This window comes from Elephantulus edwardii, unplaced genomic scaffold, assembly GCF_000299155.1.
Source record: "Elephantulus edwardii isolate Elephantulus edwardi_28Jun2011 unplaced genomic scaffold, EleEdw1.0 scaffold00147, whole genome shotgun sequence".
Classification (NCBI taxonomy): domain Eukaryota; kingdom Metazoa; phylum Chordata; class Mammalia; order Macroscelidea; family Macroscelididae; genus Elephantulus; species Elephantulus edwardii.
This window is the reverse complement of record NW_006399897.1, coordinates 255900-280331: the sequence shown is the minus strand read 5'-3', so window position 1 is coordinate 280331 and position 24432 is coordinate 255900. Positions and strand designations below refer to the sequence as shown.

General features: G+C 36.9%; 1 protein-coding gene across 1 annotated transcript in view; it reads right to left on the bottom strand.

The window, feature by feature from the left end:
* LOC102862594 (40S ribosomal protein SA-like) overlaps positions 1-22323 on the bottom strand; it is an 84928-nt gene extending 62605 nt beyond the window's left edge. Inside the window, exon 1 of the mRNA XM_006894621.1 lies at positions 22249-22323. Within this exon, the coding sequence (XP_006894683.1) occupies positions 22249-22323 (75 nt within the window). The remainder of the gene's footprint in view (positions 1-22248) is intronic.
* Positions 22324-24432: the final 2109 nt, after the last annotated feature.

The following is a 24432-nucleotide window of genomic DNA, read 5'->3' as shown; positions in this document are numbered from 1 at the left end:
GATGGATTGATTCTGTGACTGGAGCGGTGGGAATAAGTGCGTTTAAGATGGCTAGGTTGGCACAGGATAGAACAACATTTAGAGCTCTTGTACATAGGGTCGCTATGAGTCGCAAGCGACTCAATAGCACATAACAACAACAACAACAACAATGCAAAACCTATACTTGGACAAAGAGGCAGTCGTCATAACAGAGTAAGGAGACACTGCATGGTTTGAAATTGGGAAGGAGGTCTGCCAAGGAAGTATTCTGTCTTCATACCTTTTCAATCTGTATGCAAAACAGACCATCTGGAAGGATGGACTGTAAGGGGAGGAATGTGGCATCAGTATTGGTGGAAGGGTCATCAACAACCTGTTTTATGCAGATGACAAAATCCTGCTTGCTGAAACTGAGCAGGACCTTTGAAGTGCTTGCTGCAAAAGGTCAAGGACTGCAGTCTTTAATACAGCTTGCAGCTTAAAATAGAGAAAACAAAGATTCTCACCACTGGGCCAATTGCAACATTAGTCCTGGTGAAGAGATTGAGATAGTTAACAGTTTTCGTTTACTTGGTTCCACAGTCAACACTTGGTAGCAGCAGCCAGGAAATCAAGAGATGTATTGCATTTGGAAAGTCAGCTGTGAGGGACTTCTCAAGACTACTGAAGAGCAATGACGTCAGGCTGGAAACTAAGGTGTGCCTGATCCAGGCTATAGTCTTTGCAATTATGTGCTATGCATTGGAGAGTTGGACAGTGAACAGGGATGAGAGAAAGAGAATTGATGCCTTTGAACTGTGGTGCTGGAGAAGAGTATTGAATAAACCATGGACTGCTAGGAGAACAAACAGGTTTGTCCTGGAGAAGGTGAAGCCGGAATGCTCCTTGGAGTCATGGTTTCTGAAGCTTCATCTGATATACTTTGGGCATGTTATAAGGAGGGACTGGTCCTTGGAGAAGAACATCATGTTTGGATGGGTGGAGAGGCAGCTCAGGAAATGAAGACCCTCAATGAGATGGATCGATTTAGTGATTGGAGTAGTGGGAGTAGGTGTTTTGTTGACAATAAGATTGGCACAGGGTTTAGAGCTCTTATACAAAGGGTCGCTATGAGTCGCAAGGGACTCGCCGGCACATAACAACAACAAACTAGTATAAAAAAAGTTTTTTTGTGTCTTCATCAGTTTTAACAAGCAACTTTATGCATAATGCAGGTTATTGATGAGTCTTCTTAAAATCCTTATGCTACATTCTTCTTCATATAGTCTGACTTCATGAATTATTTACTCAGAATGTAGATTGAATAGGTGTGGAGAAAAGATATATCCCTGATCCAAACCCTTCCTGATTTTAAACCACGCTGTGTTCCCTTGCTCCACTCAGGCTTTTGGATCTTGGTATGAATTTCATGTGAGCACAATTAAGCACTCTGGAATTCCTATTCTTCTCAATGTTAACCATAGTTTGTTGATAGAAGTTACATTTCTCCATTATTTTAACTTTAGAACTGTTGTTGTTGTGTACTGTTGAGTTGGAACCTACCCATAGCTGACCCCTTCAGCGAGGTTTCAGAGGCTGTTGATTTCATGAAAGGAGATTGCCCACCCTTCTCTCACAGAACAGCTGGTGGATTCAAACTGTTTGCCTTTGAAATTGCAGTGCAATATTTAATATTGCAAAGATCATTTATATGACTAATGTTTTTACTATTCAATACTGTCAAATTAGAACCAACGAGTGAGCCTCCAGCAGGTTTTCATAGTCAATACCTCACATGGGAGAAGATTACTCATCTTTCTCCTCAAGAGTAGCTGGTGAATTCAAACCTTTGCATTGGCAGCACAATTCTCTTTTATTAATTCCTTATCACTCAGGGAGCTCTCATAGCTTAGCGATAAAATGCTGTGCTGCAATTCCAAGGGTATGTAGTTTGAATCCACCAGGTTTTATGAAGAAGAAGGATGGGACAGCTCCTCTCATGCCGACTGCCTCTGAAATCCACTGAAGGGTCAGCTATGAGTGGGTTCTTATTCAGTGGTACTCCACAATAATAAGCCACCAGAGCTCACTGAGAATAGGAGCAAATTTAGGATTATGTTTGACTAATTATAATTATTTTGCAAATATAAATTTATTTACTTGGAGTATATAGTATTCTGGGTAAAAGTGATAATGTTCTAAATTTTTATTCTTTTAGAATATAGCTTACACTAGAATAAAGAAAGAATTTATCTCCTTTTTTGCTCACTGTCATATACCTAGTGTCTAGAAATTAGATTAAAAATTTGACTTATTAAAAATGCCTGATGTAGCCATGTCTAGGACACCCATATATTATGGTGAATCAGATACATTCACTATATAAATATTAATGGCCATTGTTTTTATTTTATTACCTACCTGTAGACTACAGGCATAAGGTTTCCCTTAGAACAATTTTAATATCTATTTTGTAAATAGGACATTTAAAAGGGGAGCCTGTTCTAGTATAACAAAGATTGACACATACACATCAGACACATGTCCTTTTTCTATTCATCAGGATAGAATTGTCAAGTCATGTGGTTTTACTGACAAATGAATGACCACACAGCTATCAAGCACTTTTTCAAAGCTTATTATAATATAGAAACATTTTTTTTTCCGTTATTGTTTGGAGAAGGGCACAGTTTTGATTTAAGAAATGTAGCCCAGCCCTTATTTCATAAAAGTGAAAGTTCTACCAGTGTTTTATCTTGACTATAATGGGTTTAATTTAATTTATTGAATCAACAATTTATATATTAAATATCTTAGAAATTATTTACTTGACTACTTCCCTGAAGAGAGCCACCTATAGCTAAGATCCAACTTAGAAATTGAATCATTCTTCTAAATGTGTTGAGATTTTTTATTAATTCATGATAAAGTAGTTTAGATACTTGGATAATTCTTCTGTCTATATTATTGCTTTTAAAAATTTTCAGATCTCTTCATTCTGACTATTTTGTCCAAGCAGCTCACTAATGCTAATCCATACACTACCCATTACCAATTCTAATTATTCTGCAGCAAAAGAGAAAAAATAGCTTTATCTCTACTCATATCTTTACAATTTCTATATCCAAGTACAGTAAAAAGTTTATGTTGGACATTTTAAAATGAAGTTCCTATACTAATATATTCTAATTTTTGTCTGACCTCACTACTCAGGTGACAAATTGAGTATGTGACATAAATAAAGTTAAAATACCAGGCACCAAATATGAGAGATCAGATAGAATAAAAATAGGAGAGACTGTTAAATATACAAATTAATGTAGTAGTCACATAAGTGTACTAAGCACACAGCTGGACTTAGCCTTATTGAACAGAAGGTATTGTTAAAATAAAAAGTGCCTGGATCCTATCCTCAGTGAATGACAGCATTTTGTCCTCAAGATAACAGAGTGAGAGAAGCCACACAAATGAGATCAATCACACTAAAGAAGTAATCATTTGTGTTTGGGGCTCCTATTGGTAGATTAATTGCAGAAATATTCAGGCAAGATTTGCACAAGAGTGAAAATTTAGAACAAGAAAACCCTTGTGTTGCAAGTTACACTGAAAAAACATATTTTTAAACTTCACAGTTTGTGCTGGTATTGGATTAAGAAGTTAACTCATATCTTATTTAGCAAATATGAAAAAGAGGCTAAATGTTCTGTTGGTTCCCTTCATCTCATCTCCCTTGACTGTTGTTATTGATAGAAAAATATTCTAGGCAGCAGGTAAGTAAATCAAAGCAATTTACCAACTATTTCTATATTTTCTTTTGTTCTTTGAGGAAAAGATACATTTTCAAATATATATACAGTATCTAGAGAAGATATTGACAAGTGGTAGATCTTTAAAAAAAACATTGAATATAAATAATTAATAAAATTCTACATACAAGTACTGTTTTTAATCCAGAAAAAAAATCGAGTACTTGGAATTTTTAATACAATGTCATATTTTTGTTCAACATATTGCTTTATTTCCTTAACATTACATCATGTAAGAAACAGTTGGCTCCGCCTCTCCATAGATCAAGCACTATGTCAGTGGTTACAGAGAATAATAAATAGCCAAATACCTGCTTCATTAGGTAATATGCAACTGTATATTGCAGTAGTCTTCAAAAAGTAGTGATACTTGTTCTTTACTGCATACAATTAGTCAGATGAGGTTTACCAAACTTGGCAAGTTTGAAAAGAGCTCTCCACGTTATTTTGATTTCTAACTTTGTAAAGGACTAGTGGTATGCTGAAAAAATTGGTCTAGGTAAATCTAAAACCAAACTATTTTCCATTAAGTTAACACTGATTAATGACAATCTTGTCTCTGTTGATATGGAAAAGTTCTCAATATGCTTTGCAATGTATGATTTTTCAAAGGTAAATTATCAGACTTTTTTTTTAGGTGTCTCTGGGTGGACTAAAATTAAGAACCTTTCTGAAATAAGCCACTTAAGCTTTTGTAATACCTCGGGATAGAAACAACTCCTACATTGTTGTTGTTGTCATGTGTCAATGAGTTGGAACCCCCACATAGTAGATTTTCACAGCAGTTTTTCAGAGGCACTACATTACATTGGAGGAGTTAGCGCCTCCTTCTTTCAATGAGAGGTTGGTGTATTCGGACCATTTGGGATTGCAGCACAGCTTCTTACAATTTAGCCACCAGAGCTGTTAAATGGTATTAAATAAACCCTGATTCATAGTAACCCTACACTTGATTAGGTGCCATTGAGTTGACTACTACTCATAGCAACACTATGAATTCCAGATATGAAATTTGCCCTGTCCTCGGTCTTCATTATCTCCAACATGTTTGAGACCATTGTTACAGGTACTATGGCAATCTATCTTACCCTCTATGACTACTAGCTTCTGATATTATGATCTGCACATGCCCAAAGTATGTAAGATGAAGTTTCACCATCTTTCTAAGGAATAACTGCTGTACTTCCTCTAAGACAAATGTGTTTGTTCTTTTTACCATTCATGGGATATTTAGTACTCTTCAAAAACATCACAAATCAAGGGCATTGATTATTTTTTCTGTCATCCTTCTTCTTTGTCTAACTTTCAGATGCACAAGAAGTAATTGAAAATATCATGGCTTGGTTCAGATGCACCAACAAATGGCTAATACTGAGCAAAATTGTTCGAGATGACTTGGGCTAAGATGATTATCTCTGTTTTCCATTAACTACTTCAAAATGTGTTCTTTCTTCCTTGTGTCTCTGATGCCTGCAGCTTGGTGCTTATGGTATTTGATGGCTCACTTCATTTCCTCTCATACCTTATGGCTTACTTATTACCTAGAAATGACAAATCTAAGGCAAATATTTTAGACCTACATGACCAATATACTAACGAGACACCATTGTGAACACAAGAATGAGTCGAGAGGGCAGTCTCTAGCTGCAACACTGTTCATTTCTCTTGTAAGTTCCCTAAAGCACTTAATAGATGCCTTTTAGTTTGGTTTACAGTCAGTTTTTTTGTTATTTCTTCAAACTTTTATAGTGAAGGGTTTTCTCTCCTGAATTTGAAGCTCAACATGCATTTTGCTTTTTTAAGCATTTTGGTCTTTAAACTGATATCCTTGCTCGTTAGCATTTTGGAGAGGTCTGTTAACAGCAGATTCACTCAAAGCCACACATGCTTTGATTTCTTGATTGTGGCTTCCATAGGTGTTGATTATAGATCCAAATAAAATAAAATAATAGACAACTTTAATCTTTCCTCCATCTGCCATGATGTTACCAGTTGATCTGGTGATGTGGATTTTTTTTTCCTCTTGATGTTGAGATGTAATCCATATTTAAGGCTCTCGTCTTTGATCTTCTGTAGTAAGCCTTTCAAGTCCTTTTTACTTTCACCAAGTTTAGTTGTTTCATCTACATAACACAGGTTGTTGATGAGTCTTCCTCTGATCCTGATATCATATTTTTCTTCAGAGTGTCCAACGTAGAATGTGGTAAAATATAGTTTTAATCATATCTTAGCTACCAAGTATTTGTGTCATTTAAACCATAATAACATACCAAGATTTTAGTTTATTTGTTAACTGAGGAGTCAAGAATTGAAATAAATAGATAAAAGTACATTTAACACTTGACTAAGTAATCTCTATAGAGCTCTGGTGGCTATCTGGTAAGGAGTTATGCTCACAACCCAAAATGAATCTGATAGCTGCTCTGCAAAGAAAAAGGTGGACAATCTACTATGTGATTTGTGGATGAAAATTCCCTGGAGAGTCAGCTGTGACTCAGTTCCAACTTGACAGTACATAACAACAATAACAAGCAAAATCTTAGAAGAAATTCTCAAATGCATCAAAATTTTATCTATGGAAAGTAAGAAAAAACAAAACAAAGAGTAATAAAAATCAAAGGCCATCTTCAAGCTATAGTTCACTTTCAGGCCTCCTTTTTCCTTGTGATGGGAACTGAAAACATAACTCTTGGGCCTAGCACATTGGATGCTGTTTCTCTCATATATTTCAGAAGTCACTTTCTAAAGAATGTTCTTTGACTCATCTTTGGATATTTCATCAGTAAATTCAGATGCCATAAGCAATGAATAAAAAAAAAACCTCATTAAGGATTATATTATATCTAAATATCCTTTGCTATAATCATGGACCCTGGAAAATAAATATTTGGATATTATAAATATGGTACTATGGAAAGGAGCACAAATACCATCTTAACTTATTGTCAGTGAGTAGAAACTAACTCATAGTTGATCTTACATTGAGCTTCTGAGGTTGTAACTACACAGGATTCAAATGCTCATCTTTCTTCTGTGAAGCTTCTGGTGGATTCAAACCACCAGAGAAGAGTGGACTTTGGGTTAGCAGTACAAATCCCTACAGTTTAAGCCACAGAGCTCCCCAACACTATCTTAGGTGGTAGCAAATAAATAACTTTCAAATCAGAAGTCTACAACACTTTCTAGCTCTCTCATTTTACACAGAGCCTGGATATGCACTGTGACTCTACTTCAAGCAGTGGTTCTGTTGCATATTTTCCCAACTCATAGTCCCAGTTGAAGGGACAGCTGCCATATTGCCCACCAATTCTAATAGTAATTGAAGCAAAGCCTAAAAAAACCCATATAAAAGTCTTTTTTGAGTATGACATTCATTACTTCTGATTAAATTTCACTGCCAGAGAACTAAGTTATAAAATGCACAGTAATGATATAGGAAAGTACATGAATTTTCAGTGATTGGTTGAGCAGATTTTGATAAAATAAACATCAGTATTATGTCTTAAAAATTAAACCCAACCTTTCTGCAAACTTTTGTTAAGTTCCCGTAAAAAAAATCATCTCCACAATTTTCAACTGTGTTATAGAAGTGAGCAAACACACTCACCAGAAAATGTTGAATTTTATCTCACAAAAACACACACCCCCAAAAAAAACTAAAAACAGCTCACCTGTCAAAAGAGATTCTATTTTCCAAATTTCCAGATTACAGGTATTTCCCATGGTACAATTAATATAAATTACTGTCTCTGCCAGGATGGCAAAGGTGGGGCAATTTATGTAACTGCTATCAGTCTTGTAAAGAGTTTATAAAACCCTTACTCATGATTGGCTTCACATGTTGATTAATGACACTTTCTACTTCAGACTTTAATTAAAAGCAATAAAAGCAGTCAACTGTAGGCCATGGATGTGTGGGTGACAAAAAAAAAAGTGCCATTAGAGATGTGGAAGATCAAGCACTGAGAAAATTTAGTGTGAAGCCTTGTAAGTAGATCCATATGCCAATGTTTAAAACCGCTCTGCAATGGCCACGATAGCAGAGGGATTGCACAGATAGAATAAAATAGCAATTAAGAGCAAACCCCTCAGCTTTGGGCCCAATCTGTTTTAATTTAAGAGAAATGCACATCATATTTTTTCATATTTATATAAATGTCAAAGTTAATAGAAACAAAAAAAAAGGAGACAACTCTCGAATGAACAAAATCTAGCCTGGAGGTTTTGTTATAAAATACAAATTGCTAAATTAATTCAGTTGCATCTGAAGAGTAATTTAATATAAATCATTGAACAGATGCCATAGATTGTTGTGAATCCTCAAAAAAACTCAAGCAAATGGTTATTGATTCCCAGAATATTATACCAATTACTCACATAACACTCCATGATAAACCTTTATCTGCATTTTAAGACATGATACAAACAAATATGGTAAGGACAAAGTAGTATTGTCAGCATAAGGAAAGAAGCGTGCAGTGGGACACAATGTTACTATGAATTTTTGCTTTATAGCTATATTTACCTATCTGTCTCTAAACACTTGAGCCCCAGAGTACCAACTGCAGAGGAATCCTATAATACCCTATGCACGTATTTGGATATTTTCACAGAGAAATACATATGTCCTTAATGTCTCACAGGTTATAAAAGATGGTCTCTAACTCATATACCTGGATCAAAACTAAATGAAGAGTTCAGAAAGTTTCTTTCAAAGGAAAACATCTTTCTATATTCCACCCAGGAATGCACTGCTGCATTTTTGCATGATGTAAGGTCCTGGTACTTCCCGGCTCAGGGGTTTTGGCACAGAAGGCAGACAGATACCAACATCACCATTAAAGAGAGCAGTGTTATAAAGGTTTAAAAAATGAAATCTAACGTGACAGGAAAAATACTCACATATGAGTTCCATAGCCTCTCCCCTTTCACTCTCTATTAAGGGGAATTCTAATTTTGCCTGTTTTATCCATCATCTTCATCTTAGTTATCTAGTGCAGTTATGACAGAAATGCCACAAGTGGGTGGCTTTAACAAATGGAAATTTTCTCTTCTTGTTTAGCAACCTACAAGTCCTCGTTCAGGGCGTGTGCTTTAGAGAACAGCTTTCTCTCCGTATTGGCTCTGAAGGAAGGTCCTCTTCCCTTGGTGCTTTGCTCCTGGATTTTCTTCATGTGGTTTGGCATTTCCCATTACTCATCTCTGCTTCTCTTGCTTACTTGTTTAATCTCTTCCATATCTCAAAAGAAATTGCTTTCTACCCACTCTACATTCATTCTGCCTTGTTAACAAAAAAAACAATGACAAGATGAGATTATAACCACAGACATAGGAGTTAGCATTTGCAGTACACAATTTTTTGAATACATAATTGCACCCAAACTGCCTTACATGCAGATAGGAATGGTCAAGTGAAGGGGTACGCAATGGTATTTTCATTTCCTTCAAAGCACAATGTATTAACCACAGAATGAAGAAAAGAACACAGAAAATGTAGCTGTGAGAAAAGAGAGAAATAAGGAATTTTGTGACTGAGATAATCCTCTGGGGCAGGAGTACTGAAAAAGCACAGATAGCTGAGATTTTTTTCCATATTAAAAAAAATTCTTTACACGTGATTCACAGACAATAATTTTCATTTTTTTCCTTATCCCGCCCAACCCAGATCCATTTTTATTTTTTTTAAAGGCTAGTGTTGGAATTTACAGTGATATTTTAAATGTGTATCCATGTTGTTGTCAAGAGCTGTCGAGTGGAGCTTGATTCAAAGGAACTCTATAAACAATAGATCTGAACCCTGTCCTATTCTGCACTAACCTCACAATCTTTGACACAGTTGTGCTCATTGTTTCAGTCCCTGTGTCAATCAAATATTTGATGATCGTCCTCTCCTTCACTGGTCCTCCACCCTTCTGAATATGATGTTCTTCTCTGAGGAATAGCCTCTCCTAACAATGAAACTTCACTGTCCTTGCTTCCAATGGGCAATCTCCAAGGCATATCTATTTGTGCTTTTGGCAGCCCCTAGGATATTAGTACTCTCCTCCATCATCACAAAAGAAACCAATTTTTCTTCCATCACCCTGATTAATTTTCTAGCACTTAGATGCATAGCAAGTGATTGAAAATCCATGGTCTGACTCAGGTAGACCTTATTCTTCAAATTGATATCATTGATCCTCAATAATTTGGAAATATCCCTAACTGCAGTCTTTTCTATTGCAATATATCTTAGGACTGCCTGACTGTTGATGCCAAGTGTATTGATTGTGGATCCAAGTAAAATGATATTTAAAAAATTTATACATAAAGAACAATAATATATTTAATTAAATTATTTCATTAAAATGGATTAAATGCAAAGTTTTTCTTTTTTCAAATGCATACATCTAGTAAACTAACCAGTTATTTTCAAAACTATGTAAAGAAGACAAAGATTCTCACCACTGGACCAATTGGCAGCATCAGGATGGATGGTGAAGAGAATGAGGTTGTACACAGCTTTAGTTTGCTTGGCTCCATAGTCAACAGTCTTGGCACCAGCAGCCAGGAAATTAAAAGGCGCATTGCCATGAGAAAGTCTGCTGTTAGGGACCTCTCCAAAGTGCTGAAGAGCAATGGTGTCTCTTTGGAGACTAAGGTGCGTCTGATACAGGCCATGGTCTTCGCAATCACTTGTTATGCATCAGAGAGTTGGACAATGACCAAGGAGGATAGAAGGAGAATTGATGCCTTTGAGCTGTGGTGCTGGAGAAGAGTATTGAGAATACTATGGACTGCTGGGAAAACAAACAGATTTGTCTTGGAGAAGGTTAAACAAGGTGGCTCCTTGGAGGCAAGGATTCTGAGCCTCCATCTAACATACTTTGCACATGTTGTAAGGAGAGACCGGTCCTTGGAGAGGGACATCATGCTTGGGAGGGTGGAGGGACGGCGCAGGAGAGGAAGGCCCTCTATTAGGTGGATTGATTCAGTGACTGGGATAATTTGGATGGGAGTGTCAGAGACAGTGCGATTGGCACAGGACAGAGCGGAGTTTAGGGCTCTTGTACATAGGGTCGCTATGAGTCGCAGGCGACTCGACGGCACATAACAACAACATCACAGATAAGTTGTGTTGTTTTTTTTTTTTTTGCTACCAGTGTATCTTCTCTGACTCATAGAAATCCTGTGTAAAACAGAATAAAACCCTGCTAAATAAAACCACCTTCACACTACTGCTGAAACCCATTGTAGTCACTGTGCCAATCCATCAAATTGAGGGTTTTATCATTTGCTGAACTTCTATTATCCAAGCATCACAGCCTTTTCCAAGGACTCCTCAATTCATAACCAAAGTAAGGGATACTGTCAGTTTGTTAAGGAGCAATAGTGGCCAAGTGGCAAGAAGCTCCAATACAATCACAAAGGCTCATAGTCCACCAACTGCTCCACTGAAGAAAGATGGACAGTCTCTTCATTTCCTTACTCTGAAAACCAGCCGGAAGGTCAGCTATGAGTTAATTCTGACTTGAGGGCACACAACAGCAGCAATAGTGATATCTTTGAGTCATCCTCTTCATCTCTGACACACTTGAGCCCATTGCTGCAGTAACTGTGTCAATCCATCTCGTTGAGGGTTTTCTTCTCTTTCAATGACCTTCCACCTTTCCAGGCATGATATTCCTTTCTAAGGAATAGTCTTTCCTAGCAATATGCCAAAAATATGTGAAATAAAGTTTCACTAATCTTGCCTTTGTCTAAGACATAGGGGTTTGTTTTTCTGGCAGTCAATAGTACATCCAATGTTCTTCACCAGCATCACAACTTAAAAGCATCAGTTCTTCTTTTTTTCTTAAATAAAGCAATCCTTATTTATACGTCATCCAGCTCTCATATGCCATATCAAGTGATTCATGGTCTGAATCAGCCACATCTTAGTCTGCAAATTGACATCCGTACTCCTCAGTAATTTGAAAAGATCTCTAACAGCAGACTTTCTCAATACAATACATCCCTTGATCTCCTAACTGCTAGTGCCAACTGTGTTGCTTGTGGATCTATGCCAGAAGAAATAATTGACAACTTCAATTTTTTCTTCATCTAAACCAACAGGAGCTCCAAAACATCTCAGGGTCATATTGCACAGTTCTGCATCAGTGGCGATTCCGCCCCCTCTGGAGTAAGACAGTCACCCAGCTGTGGCTCTGCCCAGATAAGTCCCTCCCCAGCCCTCTGCCAGCCCTGCCTGCATCTTCAGTGAGGCCTTGGAGAGTTTAACTCCCAAAGGCTGGCATTCAAGGCTTCCCCCACCTCCTATCCCTGTCCTAGTAAGCCCCAACTCAGTCCACCTATTTCACCCACCCCCTACTGTGCTCCACTTCCTGCACGCACCATGTGAGACCCTTCTCAGCTAGTTCTCTCTGCTTGGACTGTCTTAGCTCCATACTTGAAACTTGACGGAACCTTGCCCTCTGATCTTTCTAACCATCCCATCTGAAAGAAATCCTCCTTGAAGCTCTCCAAGTTCGCGGTCCCAGTTCCACATATAATTACTATTTAATGAGGACAAAAATTAAGATTGACTGAGCACACCCTATGTATCACGCCAGGTCATTAATTAAGTTACTTATCTACAAATCAACCCTATGACGTGGGTGCTTTTATTAACCTCATTTGGAAACTAAGGTGGAGGAAGATAGTCATAAATACAGCCAAGTGGTGGTAGGTGGATTTGATCCCAGGAAATCCCCTTAATGTGGTACTTAGTCTCGTTTCCTCTTATATTCTACCTAATCACATTTCCTCCTGACTACCACCTGTACACTCCTCTAGGACAGGGACTATGTTTGGCCCCCTAGCCGCCAGTTCAAAGCCTGATAGTTGGTGGGTCCTCAGACACAAGTATGCATTCAATTGGTTGGAGGAAGACAGTGGCATTCAGCATGGACGTGGAGGCAGCCACTGCCTGTCTCAGCCTTGTATTACCTGTAAGTCTTAAGGCAAACTGCAGAACCTCTGAGAATCAGTTTATCCCCTGTGAGATAGTGCAGTACAATTGCAAGCCTCTTGGAGAATTGGGTGACATGGCACCTGTGAATCCAAACCACACCCAGCTCTGGTCCTGAGACTTTCTGACCTTCCTTGGGCTTGTGCCATCAGTCAGGAGTTTATAACCAGGTTCTCGATTCTACCTAACTTCTCTCTGCTGGCAGCAAGGCTTCTTGTTTATTCTCTTCGTCAAAATACGTGGACCAGCTAGTCCTTTTTCTTAGACCTCTATTTGCTATTCTGGATATTCAGGGGGTGGGACCAGATGATCTCTTTTAGCTCTCTCCATTTGAGGAGTCAGGGAGGGCCTGGACACAGTTAAGACTGAGGGTGTGGAGAAGTAATGAGAACCCTCATTGTGGTGACCATTCCATCTCTGGAGCATTAGGCTCTTCACTTTTAAGAGACTAAATACTAAGGGTGGTATTAGGATCTTCATTTTGTAGATGAAAGACTGAGGTAGCATGGTTAAATGATATGCCCAAAGTCACACAGCCAAGTAGGTAGCAGAGCCAGCCTCCTAACCCAAGTCTGTCTGATCCCTGGCTTGGAAGGAGTCCCCTGGGTCACAGAACTCAGTTATTCACCTACATCCTGTTCTATGGGTTCTGGGGCTTGGTTTTCCTCAACTAGTTGTTCTCTCATGTTTGGTGGAGCCCCCTGATTAAAACAAGCTTGAAAGCAGCAGTGGCATCCACTTCTGAAATGGCTTACCTCCAGAAACTCTATGAACTTGGAGAAATGAGGAAAGTTATACAAGTGTTCAGGTCTTTCATTCATAAGGTTGCTATGAGTCATCTATGGCTCGACAACACTTAACAATATCATAATGTTGCCTGTCTGTTCAGTGGTGAGGATTTTTGTCTTCTTGATATGATGCAATCAATATTGAAGGCTTAAGTCTTTGATTTTCTTAAGTAACCGTTTTAAGTCCTCTTTTACTTTCAAGAAGCATGTTGTGTCAGCTGCATAGAATAGGCTGTTGATGAGTTCTCCTGTAACCTTGATGTCACATTTTTCTTCATGGAGTCCAACTCCTCGAATTATTTCCTTATCATACAGGTTGTATAGGTATGGAGAAAGGATACAACCCTGACATACACTTTCCCTGATTTTAAACCATATGGTGTTCATGGGAGCTCTGGTGGTGTAGTGAAGCTATACTGCAAACACAAAGGCACACAGTTCTAATCCACCAGCTGTTCCATGAGAGAAAGGTTAACAATCTCCTGCTCTGTGACTTACTGTCCCTGAAAACCCACTAGAGGGTTAGCTATGGTTCAGTTCAAACTCAACAATATATAGAACTTCAACAAATATATATTCTGGCATTACACTCCAGAAATAGATTCTATTCTTTATTTGCTGTAACTTTCATATATGTGCATGTTCCTATGGGTTTTCCCCCCCTGAAACATAAAAAGTCTCTATCTTACTTCATTGTTTTTAGTTAAATTACAGGAAATTAGTGCAAATATTACTGATTATTTTTGTATAAGTCTATTAATTTTCTTATATTAAGAATCAAGTTTATGGGTTAAAAATATATATCTTCAAGTTATTTTCATTTGAGCAATAGATAGCTCCTTATTTTCATATAAAAACAGTAGAATTTTAGTTGTATTTTATTATAAGAATCTTATACCTAAGCAATGTCTATTTGTTAATAAGTCCAAATCCTAATTAGCAAGAAAATTCATATGTATATTTCTAGCCTTTCCTCAGTATCAAAGTCAATTCATAGACATACCTAAATTTTCTTTTTGTGTTACATTAACTTTATGTTATTTGTGTAAATTGTCTTTATTGTGTATGTTGTTGTGTACTATGGAGTCAGAACTGACCCATAGCTGATCCTTTGGCAGTTTTTCAGGGACAACAAATCACAGGGGAGGAGATTGTCCATGCTTTTGTTGCAAAGCAGCATGTGTCGTCGAACCACGTGCCTTTGACATTACTGAGTCTTTGCCACGAGGCCACATGTTGTATGTTATTGTTGTTGACTGCTGTCAAGTCGAGCATGACTCATAGTAACCCTATAACAAAAGACATGAAGCCTTTCTATAACTATTGTCATTTCTCAAAGTTAATAGAGTTTCCAGAGGCATACTGTTTAGGAGGTGGATGTCACTTCTGCTTTGGAAACTGTCTAAAATAGGGAGCTTTACCAAACACTGTCCATGGGAAACTGTTATGTTATTTGACATCCTAATGGCACAAGGTTCAGCATCACAGCAACCCCAAGTTACCTCAGTAACTTGACTGAAGCAAATTGACAGAAGAGTGCTGTACCACTTAGAAGAATGTCCCTCCAAAATATAATAACAACTGACTTTTAAATACAAAGGCTAGTCATGAGGTCTTGTTGACTCTAAACAAGAGGTTTAACTGAAAAACAATCAATATAATATGTTGTTATTGATTGTTGTTACATGCCTATGAGTACCTATGACCTATAGTGACCCTATGTACTCTTCCCTGTCCTGAGCCAGTCTCACTAATTTTTATGCACCAAACCCCAGTGCCCCAGTTACTATATCAATCCATCTCTTCTGGGGTCTTCCTCTCCTGTGCTATCCCTCCACCCTTCTGAACATGATGTCCTTCTCCAAAGACTTGTCTCTTCTGGCCACATGCCCAAAGTTTGTGAGATGGAGCTTCAAAATCCTAGACTCCAAGGAGAAACTTGGTTTCACCTTCTCCATGCCAGACCTATTTGTTTTCTTGGAAGTCTGTGGTATGTTCAAGACCCTTCTCCACCACCACAGTTCGAAGGCATAGATTCTTCTGTCATCTTAGTCATTGTAAATCTTTCTGAAGCATAACAAGTAATTACAAAGACCATGGCCTGGATTAGGCACACCTTAGTTTCTAGACTGACACTGCTGCTTTTCAGCACGCTGGAGAGGTCCCTGACAGCAGTTTTTCCCAATGCAACTTGTCTTTTGATTTCCTGACTGCTGGTGTTAAGAGTGGTGATTGTGGAGTAGAAAACCCTATGAACATGTTGTATAGTGTTAGAAAAACTGGACTGAGTCTAGGCTTTGCCTATTCTAATTTTTTGGTTTGTTTTGTTGCTTTCTCATCTGTGAATTGTGGCTGAAAAATTGTACATGTTTCATCTTTTTTGAAACTTTTATAAATATGTGTATGAAAATAATTCTGTATTCAGCTCAGAGACCAATACATGATATGCTCCAATAAAACAAAGCTGATGTCTTTGTTATCCAATAAAAAAAATATTTCCAGAACCTCCTGAAGGCAGTCTGACATTTTAATACTGATGATGCTGCTTTGTAAAGGATTCCCTGGGCAGTGCAAATTTGATAAATTTGTCTGCTAGCCAAAATATTGAAGATGTTAGACCACCAAGCTATAGGTGGAAAGAAAGATCTGATCCTTTGCTTCTGAAAAACAGCCATTAAGATCCTACTACACGGTTCTCTGATTCAAGCTGGATTTCCATGACCTTCATTCAACTCAGCAGCAACTTATTTAGCAAGTTATAACTCTATTAACATAAGCAAGGACAGAATAATGACACTAGATAAATAATAAAACCCACACACCAAATCTAGAGAAATGTTCTAGTTTTCTCACATATTTAAATGTTCTGGTAAATAGCAAAACCCACACAAAAACTTGAAGAGTTTTGAGACTCAAACAGTCACTTCTTTCCAGCTTTATGACTTGCACTGCGTAATTATATTGTGGTGTAATATTAAAAGTTGGCTTTTCTGGCCATTACACTAGCCCCCTCTAGTCTCCAGCTATCTTAACTGCAGACACATAGTCTTGCAAATCATCAAAAACTGTGTGGTTTAGATAAGAGAGAATTCTTCCAACACTGGGCAGCAAGACTTGAGGGAGACTGGAGCAAGACTCTGGTGATAGTGAGACCCTGGTGGTGAGACCCTGGTGATAATGGTGAAGAGACTATGACATTACTGTGGAGAAACTGAGGCAAGATGAACCAGAGGAACACTAATATAAAGGCCACAGTAACATTTCTGCTCTTCTTGCCAGATTTATTAAATGAGAAGCTGAGGCTGCTTTGAGGCCAACCTTACTGGATGATTTAGATTTGTTCTGATAAACTGAACTGGGGCTTTTGATAATTAAGGTATTGTGTTTTGTTGTTAATATGACTTTGGACTGTTGGGCTAAACCTTGGATTTACATTGAATGATATTCTTTGCCTCCCCACTCTCTAACTTATTCCCTGATAAACCCCACTCTTGGTACCACAACTGTGAGTTAAATCTGTGAGTCAGCAATGAATATGGAACCCAGAAATTGGTAGAAATATGTGCAGGAGCAAGGGGAGTGGTAGCATATCTGACATAGCAGTTATCTCTTTGTTGCTATGGATGTTATTGATGGGGACAGTTCCCCTTTATGAGATGGGTAAAAATCATGTAAAGCTACTTCCATGTTGCACCTACTCCTTTTATACCTGCACAGGTAAAAGTAGAGATGTTGCTGTTGTTGTTAAGTGCCATCGAGTTGTAGAGGTAGTAGAAACAAATACAATTACAGTATCTGCTTCAGGAGCAATGATGACAAGAATGGGGTCACGCATAATGAAAATCATTTCAGGACAACAATGGTGATATCTAAAGCTCACTGTCCTGTGGCAATGATGACAGTGGTTTAATATATGGCATTTAGGATTAATCAGAAAAAGTAGCAGTTTTATATTGAACTGATGCTGGACATTCCTTACAAAGCTTCCCTGCTTATTTTGTAACGTGTTTCTCTAGTTATTCATGTATTAAAATGTTGTCCAAATGCCATTTCCTTAAATCAACCGGAATTATTAATGCATATTGTTATTGAAGCTAAAAAGTGATACTTGTATTGAAGCCAAACTAATAATGATTTTAAAAAAAATAAACACAAAGAGTCTAGTTTTGAAGTTGTTACAAGTCTTTTCTAGTCACCCTTACAAAAATCAAAGAGCAAAGTTTTATTTAACATGATGTACTAGCCAAATTTTGGTACATAAAAGGAAGTCTGGACCTCTATTAAGAGTAAAATAAAAATAAAAGCTCTGAGAAATACTAGTATTTTATGAATTTTACTTGAAATAAGAAAAGCGGAGGTATCGAGGAGGAAGATAGAGATTAAGAACATGTAGAGAGACAGAGATAGAGACAGTAGACACCCAGTAGTCCTGGTAAATTATATAATTAAAGGTGTTTTAAGAACAACGGTATCTAGTTATCCAATGCTACTTGGTATTGCACTGGAGTCACATTATTCTCCAGTGTTCTAACACTGGCCAAGACTGACATATATAGATCTTTCCTTGCATTGTGAAAATGCTCCAGGATGATAAAACATATAAAGGAAATTAGTTATTAACAGAAACTCTTAATTCAGCACAACAAAAACAAGAGTAAGCAAGGAATATGTGTAATTCTTACAAAAAAATCCATTTATTTTTTTTCCAGGAGTAAAGCCAATGTTTTACTGCTACTTGAAGCCTCAAAATTTTGAGTAATTATAGAGCCTATCTTACAACTGACATCTCTGTTTCATCTATAATATCTGCTAGAGAGAAAAATCTTTGGCAATGTATTTTTATTTTCCCTAGGTCATATCATCTGAATGCTTAGCATAAGATGACAAAGACTTCAAATAATTATTTTATTATTCAATAGCTATTTAATTTGTAGACAATCTACCCTTAATGAATCCTTCAGAATAACTTCCACTGAAGCTAAGCTATGTGATGAGACAAAATGAGAAAAGATGGCATGGGGTAGAGTCGATATTGTCTGTAAGTACTTCAAGTTAAGTAACTAATAAAAGTCCTATGAACAATAGAACACAGATCATAGATCATAGGTCATTGCTACAAAAACTATCAGTCCATCTCATTGATGTTCTTCCTCTTCTTAGCCAGCCCATCACCTTTCCAAGCATGATGTCCCTTCCCAAAGAATAGTCTGCCCTAAAATATGTGAGATGAAGCTTCACTTCTTTCCCTCCAAAAAAGATTCTAGTTGTACTTTCTCCAAGGCATACCTGTTTGTTCCTTTGGCATTCCATGGGATGTTTAGCACTCTTCTCCAACACTAGAGCTCAAATGCATCCATTCTTCTTCTGTCATCCTTATTCATTGTCCAGCTCTAAGATGCATGGCAGATGATTGGAAAGATTGTGACTGGAAGCACGCATACCTTAGTCTTGAAACTGACATCATTATTTTCAGAACTTTGAAGAGATCTCAGACAGCAGACTTTCCCAATGCTGTACACTTCCCACTCTCCTGACTGGTACCAAGAGTATTGATTGTGAATCCATGCAAGAAAAGAATCATTGAGAATTTAAATTTTTTTCCTCCATAATGTTGTTTCCAATTGGCCCAGTGTGCATGATTATTGTTTTTGATGTTGAGATATAATTCATATTGAAGGTTGTAATCCTTGATCCTCTAAAAAAGTCCTTCATGACCCTCTCACTTTCAGCAGGCCAGGTTATTTTATCTGCATAGTATAAGTTTTTGCTAAGTCCTCATATTCTCAGAATAGTCTGCCCAGACTCATCAGTATTTTCTCCTTACCAGCAATCTCTAGTGGTATTTTTCATTATTAAGAGCCTGCTATAATTCATTTTGGTCTTTCCCCCTCCTCTATCTTTGTTTTGACTTTTTGCTTTGTGTATAGATAATGTCCTTGATGTCAACTCACAGCTCATCTGGTCTTCAATCAAATGTTCAATGCTTCAAAATTATACTTGAAATATTTTTTTTAATTCAGATAGGATGGACTCAAAATTATATTTGGTTTTCATAGATTTAATTTTTATTAGCTTCAGTTTGCATTTACACATAAATTGAGTAGTTGATGATCTGTTCTTTAGTCAGCACTTGACCTGATTTTCAGAGATGACTTTAAGTTTCTTCAATAAGTCTTTCCACAAAAGTAATCAATCTGATTCTGATTCATGCATAATCTATTACGTGAGGTTCAAATGTATAGTGTATATAACTTTTAAAAAACATAAATTGTGTTTTTTAATATAAAGCATTTGCAATGACAAAATTGTGATTGTGCAAAATTCTATAATTATTACGTCTTCAGTCTCATTTTTGTCAAAGTACATATTTTTCAACTACCAGTCTTATCTTGTTCTCATCTTCTGCATTCTGTTGTTGTTTTTGCTGGGTACTATCGAGTTGGAACCGACCCATAGCTAAGAGTCTGGCAGGTTTTCAGAGAAAGTTAATCACGTGAGAGAAGGTTGCACAATCTTCTCCTGAGGAGCAGCTGTTGGAGCTGAACCTTGTGCTTTTGAGATTGCAGTGCAGCTTCTTTCCACTAGGCCACCAGTGCTTCTTTGCATTATAGTCACAAGTAAATACTAATGAATTGTGATTGTGTTGTGATTTATTTCAGATTGCAAATGTTACTTGAAACCTTCTATCCTCTTTGACTCTAGTTGCTGTTGCATATTTTTGAATGGCAGTAGTATTAACAGATCTTACTTGTATGAGTATGGATATTATCCTGTCACTCACAACATTGTATTTCAGGATGGATCTAGAAATGTTTTCTTTGACTATGAATACAAGCTCGCTTTTTCTCTTTTTTTTTTCTTTCATTCTTGGCATAGTAGATCATAGGCTTGTCTAATTCAAAAGGTTCCATGCCAACTCATCTCTACTCATCAGTGCCCACCATGTCAATATTCATTCATTCAATTTATTTTTTACCAATGTCCAATTTTCCTACATGAATACTTCTTACAATCCCTGCTCTTGCTAGGACACAAAAAAACAACAACAACAGGTAGGAAATGGATAGTTTCCATATTTTGATTTAATTTGCAAGTATTCATTCATTATATATTAAGTACTATCATAGAGCTGAAAAAGAAGAGTGAATTTATTCTTTCTGTTTATACTTACTATCATGTTAGTATAACTCCGAGTATAACTGAGATTCCTGTTCATTGGCCAATATGAAAACAGCAGAGGAAGCTGCAGGAAGCTTAGCCTTCACTTTTATTAACATTCATGCAGACTGTGAGAAGAGCTAGGCCCCATAAGAAATCTTCTCACCAAGTTTTTAGTGTTGAAGAAAAGGTACCTGTCATGTATAGAAGGCACATTACCCTAAACTAACTTAATAAAAGAAACAAACCTAGTATCAATAATGACATGTTTTGTTGTTTTAAATTGTGATTTGATGAAAAGTATTCAGGAGAATTTATTTTTCCATTCAACCATCCATCTAAATTTTCTTCTTTAAGTTTGATTATACTACTAACAATGCAACTACACTCTTTTCCTCTCTGTAATTCTGATTTCTTTTTTCCTTCTTTCCTACCACTTCCTATTCTCTTTGTTTTATTCCTGAAAAAAATAGTGACATTTTAATTTTGTACAGTTGATTATTCTAATAACTGAATATTCCTCTGATGTCATTTTTCACAAGTTTGTATGTCACTTGCATAAAAGTTAACTCACAGGAATGATTTTTGCCCCCAGGCCTGTTGGGTGATTAAGGCCATAACATGAGGATTCCTCCAGTTTCTATCAAACAAGTTTTTGTTGTTATGTGCCATTGATTGCCTGTGAACCATAGCAATCCTATGTATAGCAGCTCTTCACCCTGCCCTGTCCTGAATCATCTTCACTATTTCTGACACACCAATTCCCCATTATCCCAGTTATTGTATCAATATATTTCATCTGGGGTCTTCCTCTCCTATGCTGTCCTTCACTCTTCCAAGCATGATGTTCTTCTCCAAGGACCTATCCCTCCAAGCCATGTGCCCAAAGTATGAGACAGAGTTTCAAAATCCTAGCCTCCAAAGAGAATCTTGGTTTCACTGTCTCCAAGACAGACCTATTTGCTTTCTTGGCAGTCCACGGCAGTTTAAGGCTCCCCCAAGACCACAATTTGAAGGCATAGATTCTTCTTCTGTCATTCTTAGTCATTGGCCAACTCTCTGATGCATAGCAAGTAATTGTGAAGACCATGGCTTGGATTAGGTGCACCATAGTCTCTAGACTGACATAGTTGTTTTTCAATACTCTGGAGAGGTCCCTGACAATAGATTTTCCCAATTCAATTAGTCTTTTAATTTCCTGACTGCTGGTGTTAAGAGTGTTGATTGTGGGGCTGAACAAGCTGTAATTGTTAACGACCTCAAACTTTTCTCCATCTATCATGGTGCTGCCAATTGTCCTAGTGGTGAGAATCTTTGTCTTCTTGATATCGAGCTTCAATCCATATTGTAGATTGTAGTCCTTGACCTTCTGCAGGTTTCCATACCTTTTCAAACTATATGCAGAATGGATTATTCAGGTAGCAAGGCTTTATGAGGAAGAAACTGGCATCAGGTTTGGAGAAGACTCATCAACAAACTTCATTATCATTTTCCTGATCATTTTATTTGTTTTTTAAGTTTTGTTCCATACGATTCACACACTGACCTTCTGTGCATTTCCTTTTAGAGTAGTCAGAAGTGGCAGCAGAGCATCTTCTAGATCTCCTGGTCCCAGAGCCATGAAGCTGATTAGTCCTTTTCATTTGGCCTTTTTCTCCCTCATTTATTCTGGACAAGGGAGACTAAAAGTTACACCTTATATGGCAGTTTACAATCCTTTCTTTTCTTCTTCTCTTTTAAAATTTTATTTAGTCTAGCAACTACTTATTTTGGAAAAACTTGTGACAAAAGACCTAAACAACAAAGGTGCTTGGAAACTAAAGAGTACTTGACCATACCATGTAAATATGTTTTGAAATATACATCCAAAATGTTATCTTCAACAGCTCTGAGTTTTCTTGTCAAAATTAGATATGGAACATTGTTTCTGAAAGCTGTTTGGCCAATTGATCTTTGTTCATTTTTTTTTTAATTTTACAGTTGCTTGCACACACAGTTCATATGGATTGTGTTTCACACTATCTTTCATTCACACTGTGTTTTATACAACCATTCTCATCCATTATGTTTTACAAAATCAATAACTATTAAATTATGCCCAACATTACCCTGTCTTTACATTCCAGTCAGATCTTTGTCATTTTGTTAACTTCTCCTCCCTTGATGTCTTCAGAGACTCTTTACAGTCCTGAGGCCTAAAGATCTGGACTCATTCCTTCACACAACACAATAATTTTTTTTAAATTTCATATTTCCAGAATTTGTCAGGCTGCTGTGAGATGTTTTGAGATGTTAGCATTCAAATTCATCAACTACTTTGCAGGAGAATGATGAATAGTCTCCTGCCATAAAAATTTCTTTTTATACCCTTGTGAACCCTATGGGTGATATCTATGAATAGGAATTGAACCGATGACAGAAGGCTTTTCTCTTTTTTGTTTTTAATTGCTTTAAGAATCCAGGGTGTAAATGAGAGTAATACAATAAGAATGAAAAATCTAAATTCATTTTCTTCTTATATTATTTCATAACAAATGAAATTATTCTGTTGAACAAGAGGTCTTAGATAAAATAATAAAGTGAAAGATGAAAGAAGAACATTCCAAGAAGAGAAAAAGTCAAATGTGGAGGTCTTTCATACTAAACATAAGTCAGTTCAAGGCACACAAAAAAGAAATTTGGTTAAATTCAATGAAAAATCGAAAGACATGGACACAGAGTGTTGTACAATTCTTTGTACAATAGTGCTGGATTTTTTGGGTATAGCAAACAAATTAGCAAATTTATCTGGGAATACAAAAATTAGTCATAAATTCATGTAGAAATAACTTCAGATGAAAGTTCTGATGATATACTTCTGAAAGTAAGCCATTGAGAAATCCTATGGAGAACATTTCTACTCCGATGAACATGGAGTTGTCATGAGTCAAAGCAACTTGACAATAATTGAGTTTTCTAGTTTGCTTTATAAAAATACTCTATTGAATATGTTGTTGTTGTTATTAAGTGCCGTTGAGTCGCAGCCAACTCATAGCGACCCTATGAACGAAAGTCCTGGACAATTCCTGTATAACTTTCATCCTTTCTCTAGGTTCATAGGGTTTCCAGAGGGAAGCTATTGTGGCAGTGGATGCCACTCCTGCTTCCAACTATTGAATATACTCTGTATAAAAAACAACAACAACAACTCATTGTTATCAAATTGGAACGGAATTCAGTGGGTTTTCAGAGGCTGTAAATTGCATGGAGGTTGATCACCTTTCTGCTACAGAGCAGCTAGTGAAGTCAAACTGCTCACCTTTGGTATGACAGCAAAACTCCCTATCTCGTAGGATACCAGAGCTCTCTTTACTCTGTTTAATGCTTCTTTTTGGGTTTTTTCCAAATTTAAAATTCTTTCCCCTAGCTACAAGCCTTGATGTAGAAACATTATTTTTAAGATCAAAACTTTTAAAGCTTCTTGATATATAATGCAAAATTGTCCTAAGGGAAGATAACAAAGTATGATCTAAATAAGATCTTAGTAAATATTTAAAATTAAACCTGGTGATAAACATCATCAGATTTGATTTATTATCTCCAGCAAATTGAGAAAGAACAGCAAGAAAACCCGACACCCTTTAAAAAAACGGAAATTATAAAAACAAGAGCAGAAATAAATGAAATAGAAAACAGAAAAACAATTGAAACTATCAACAAAACTAGGAGTTGGTTCTTTGAAAAGGTCAAC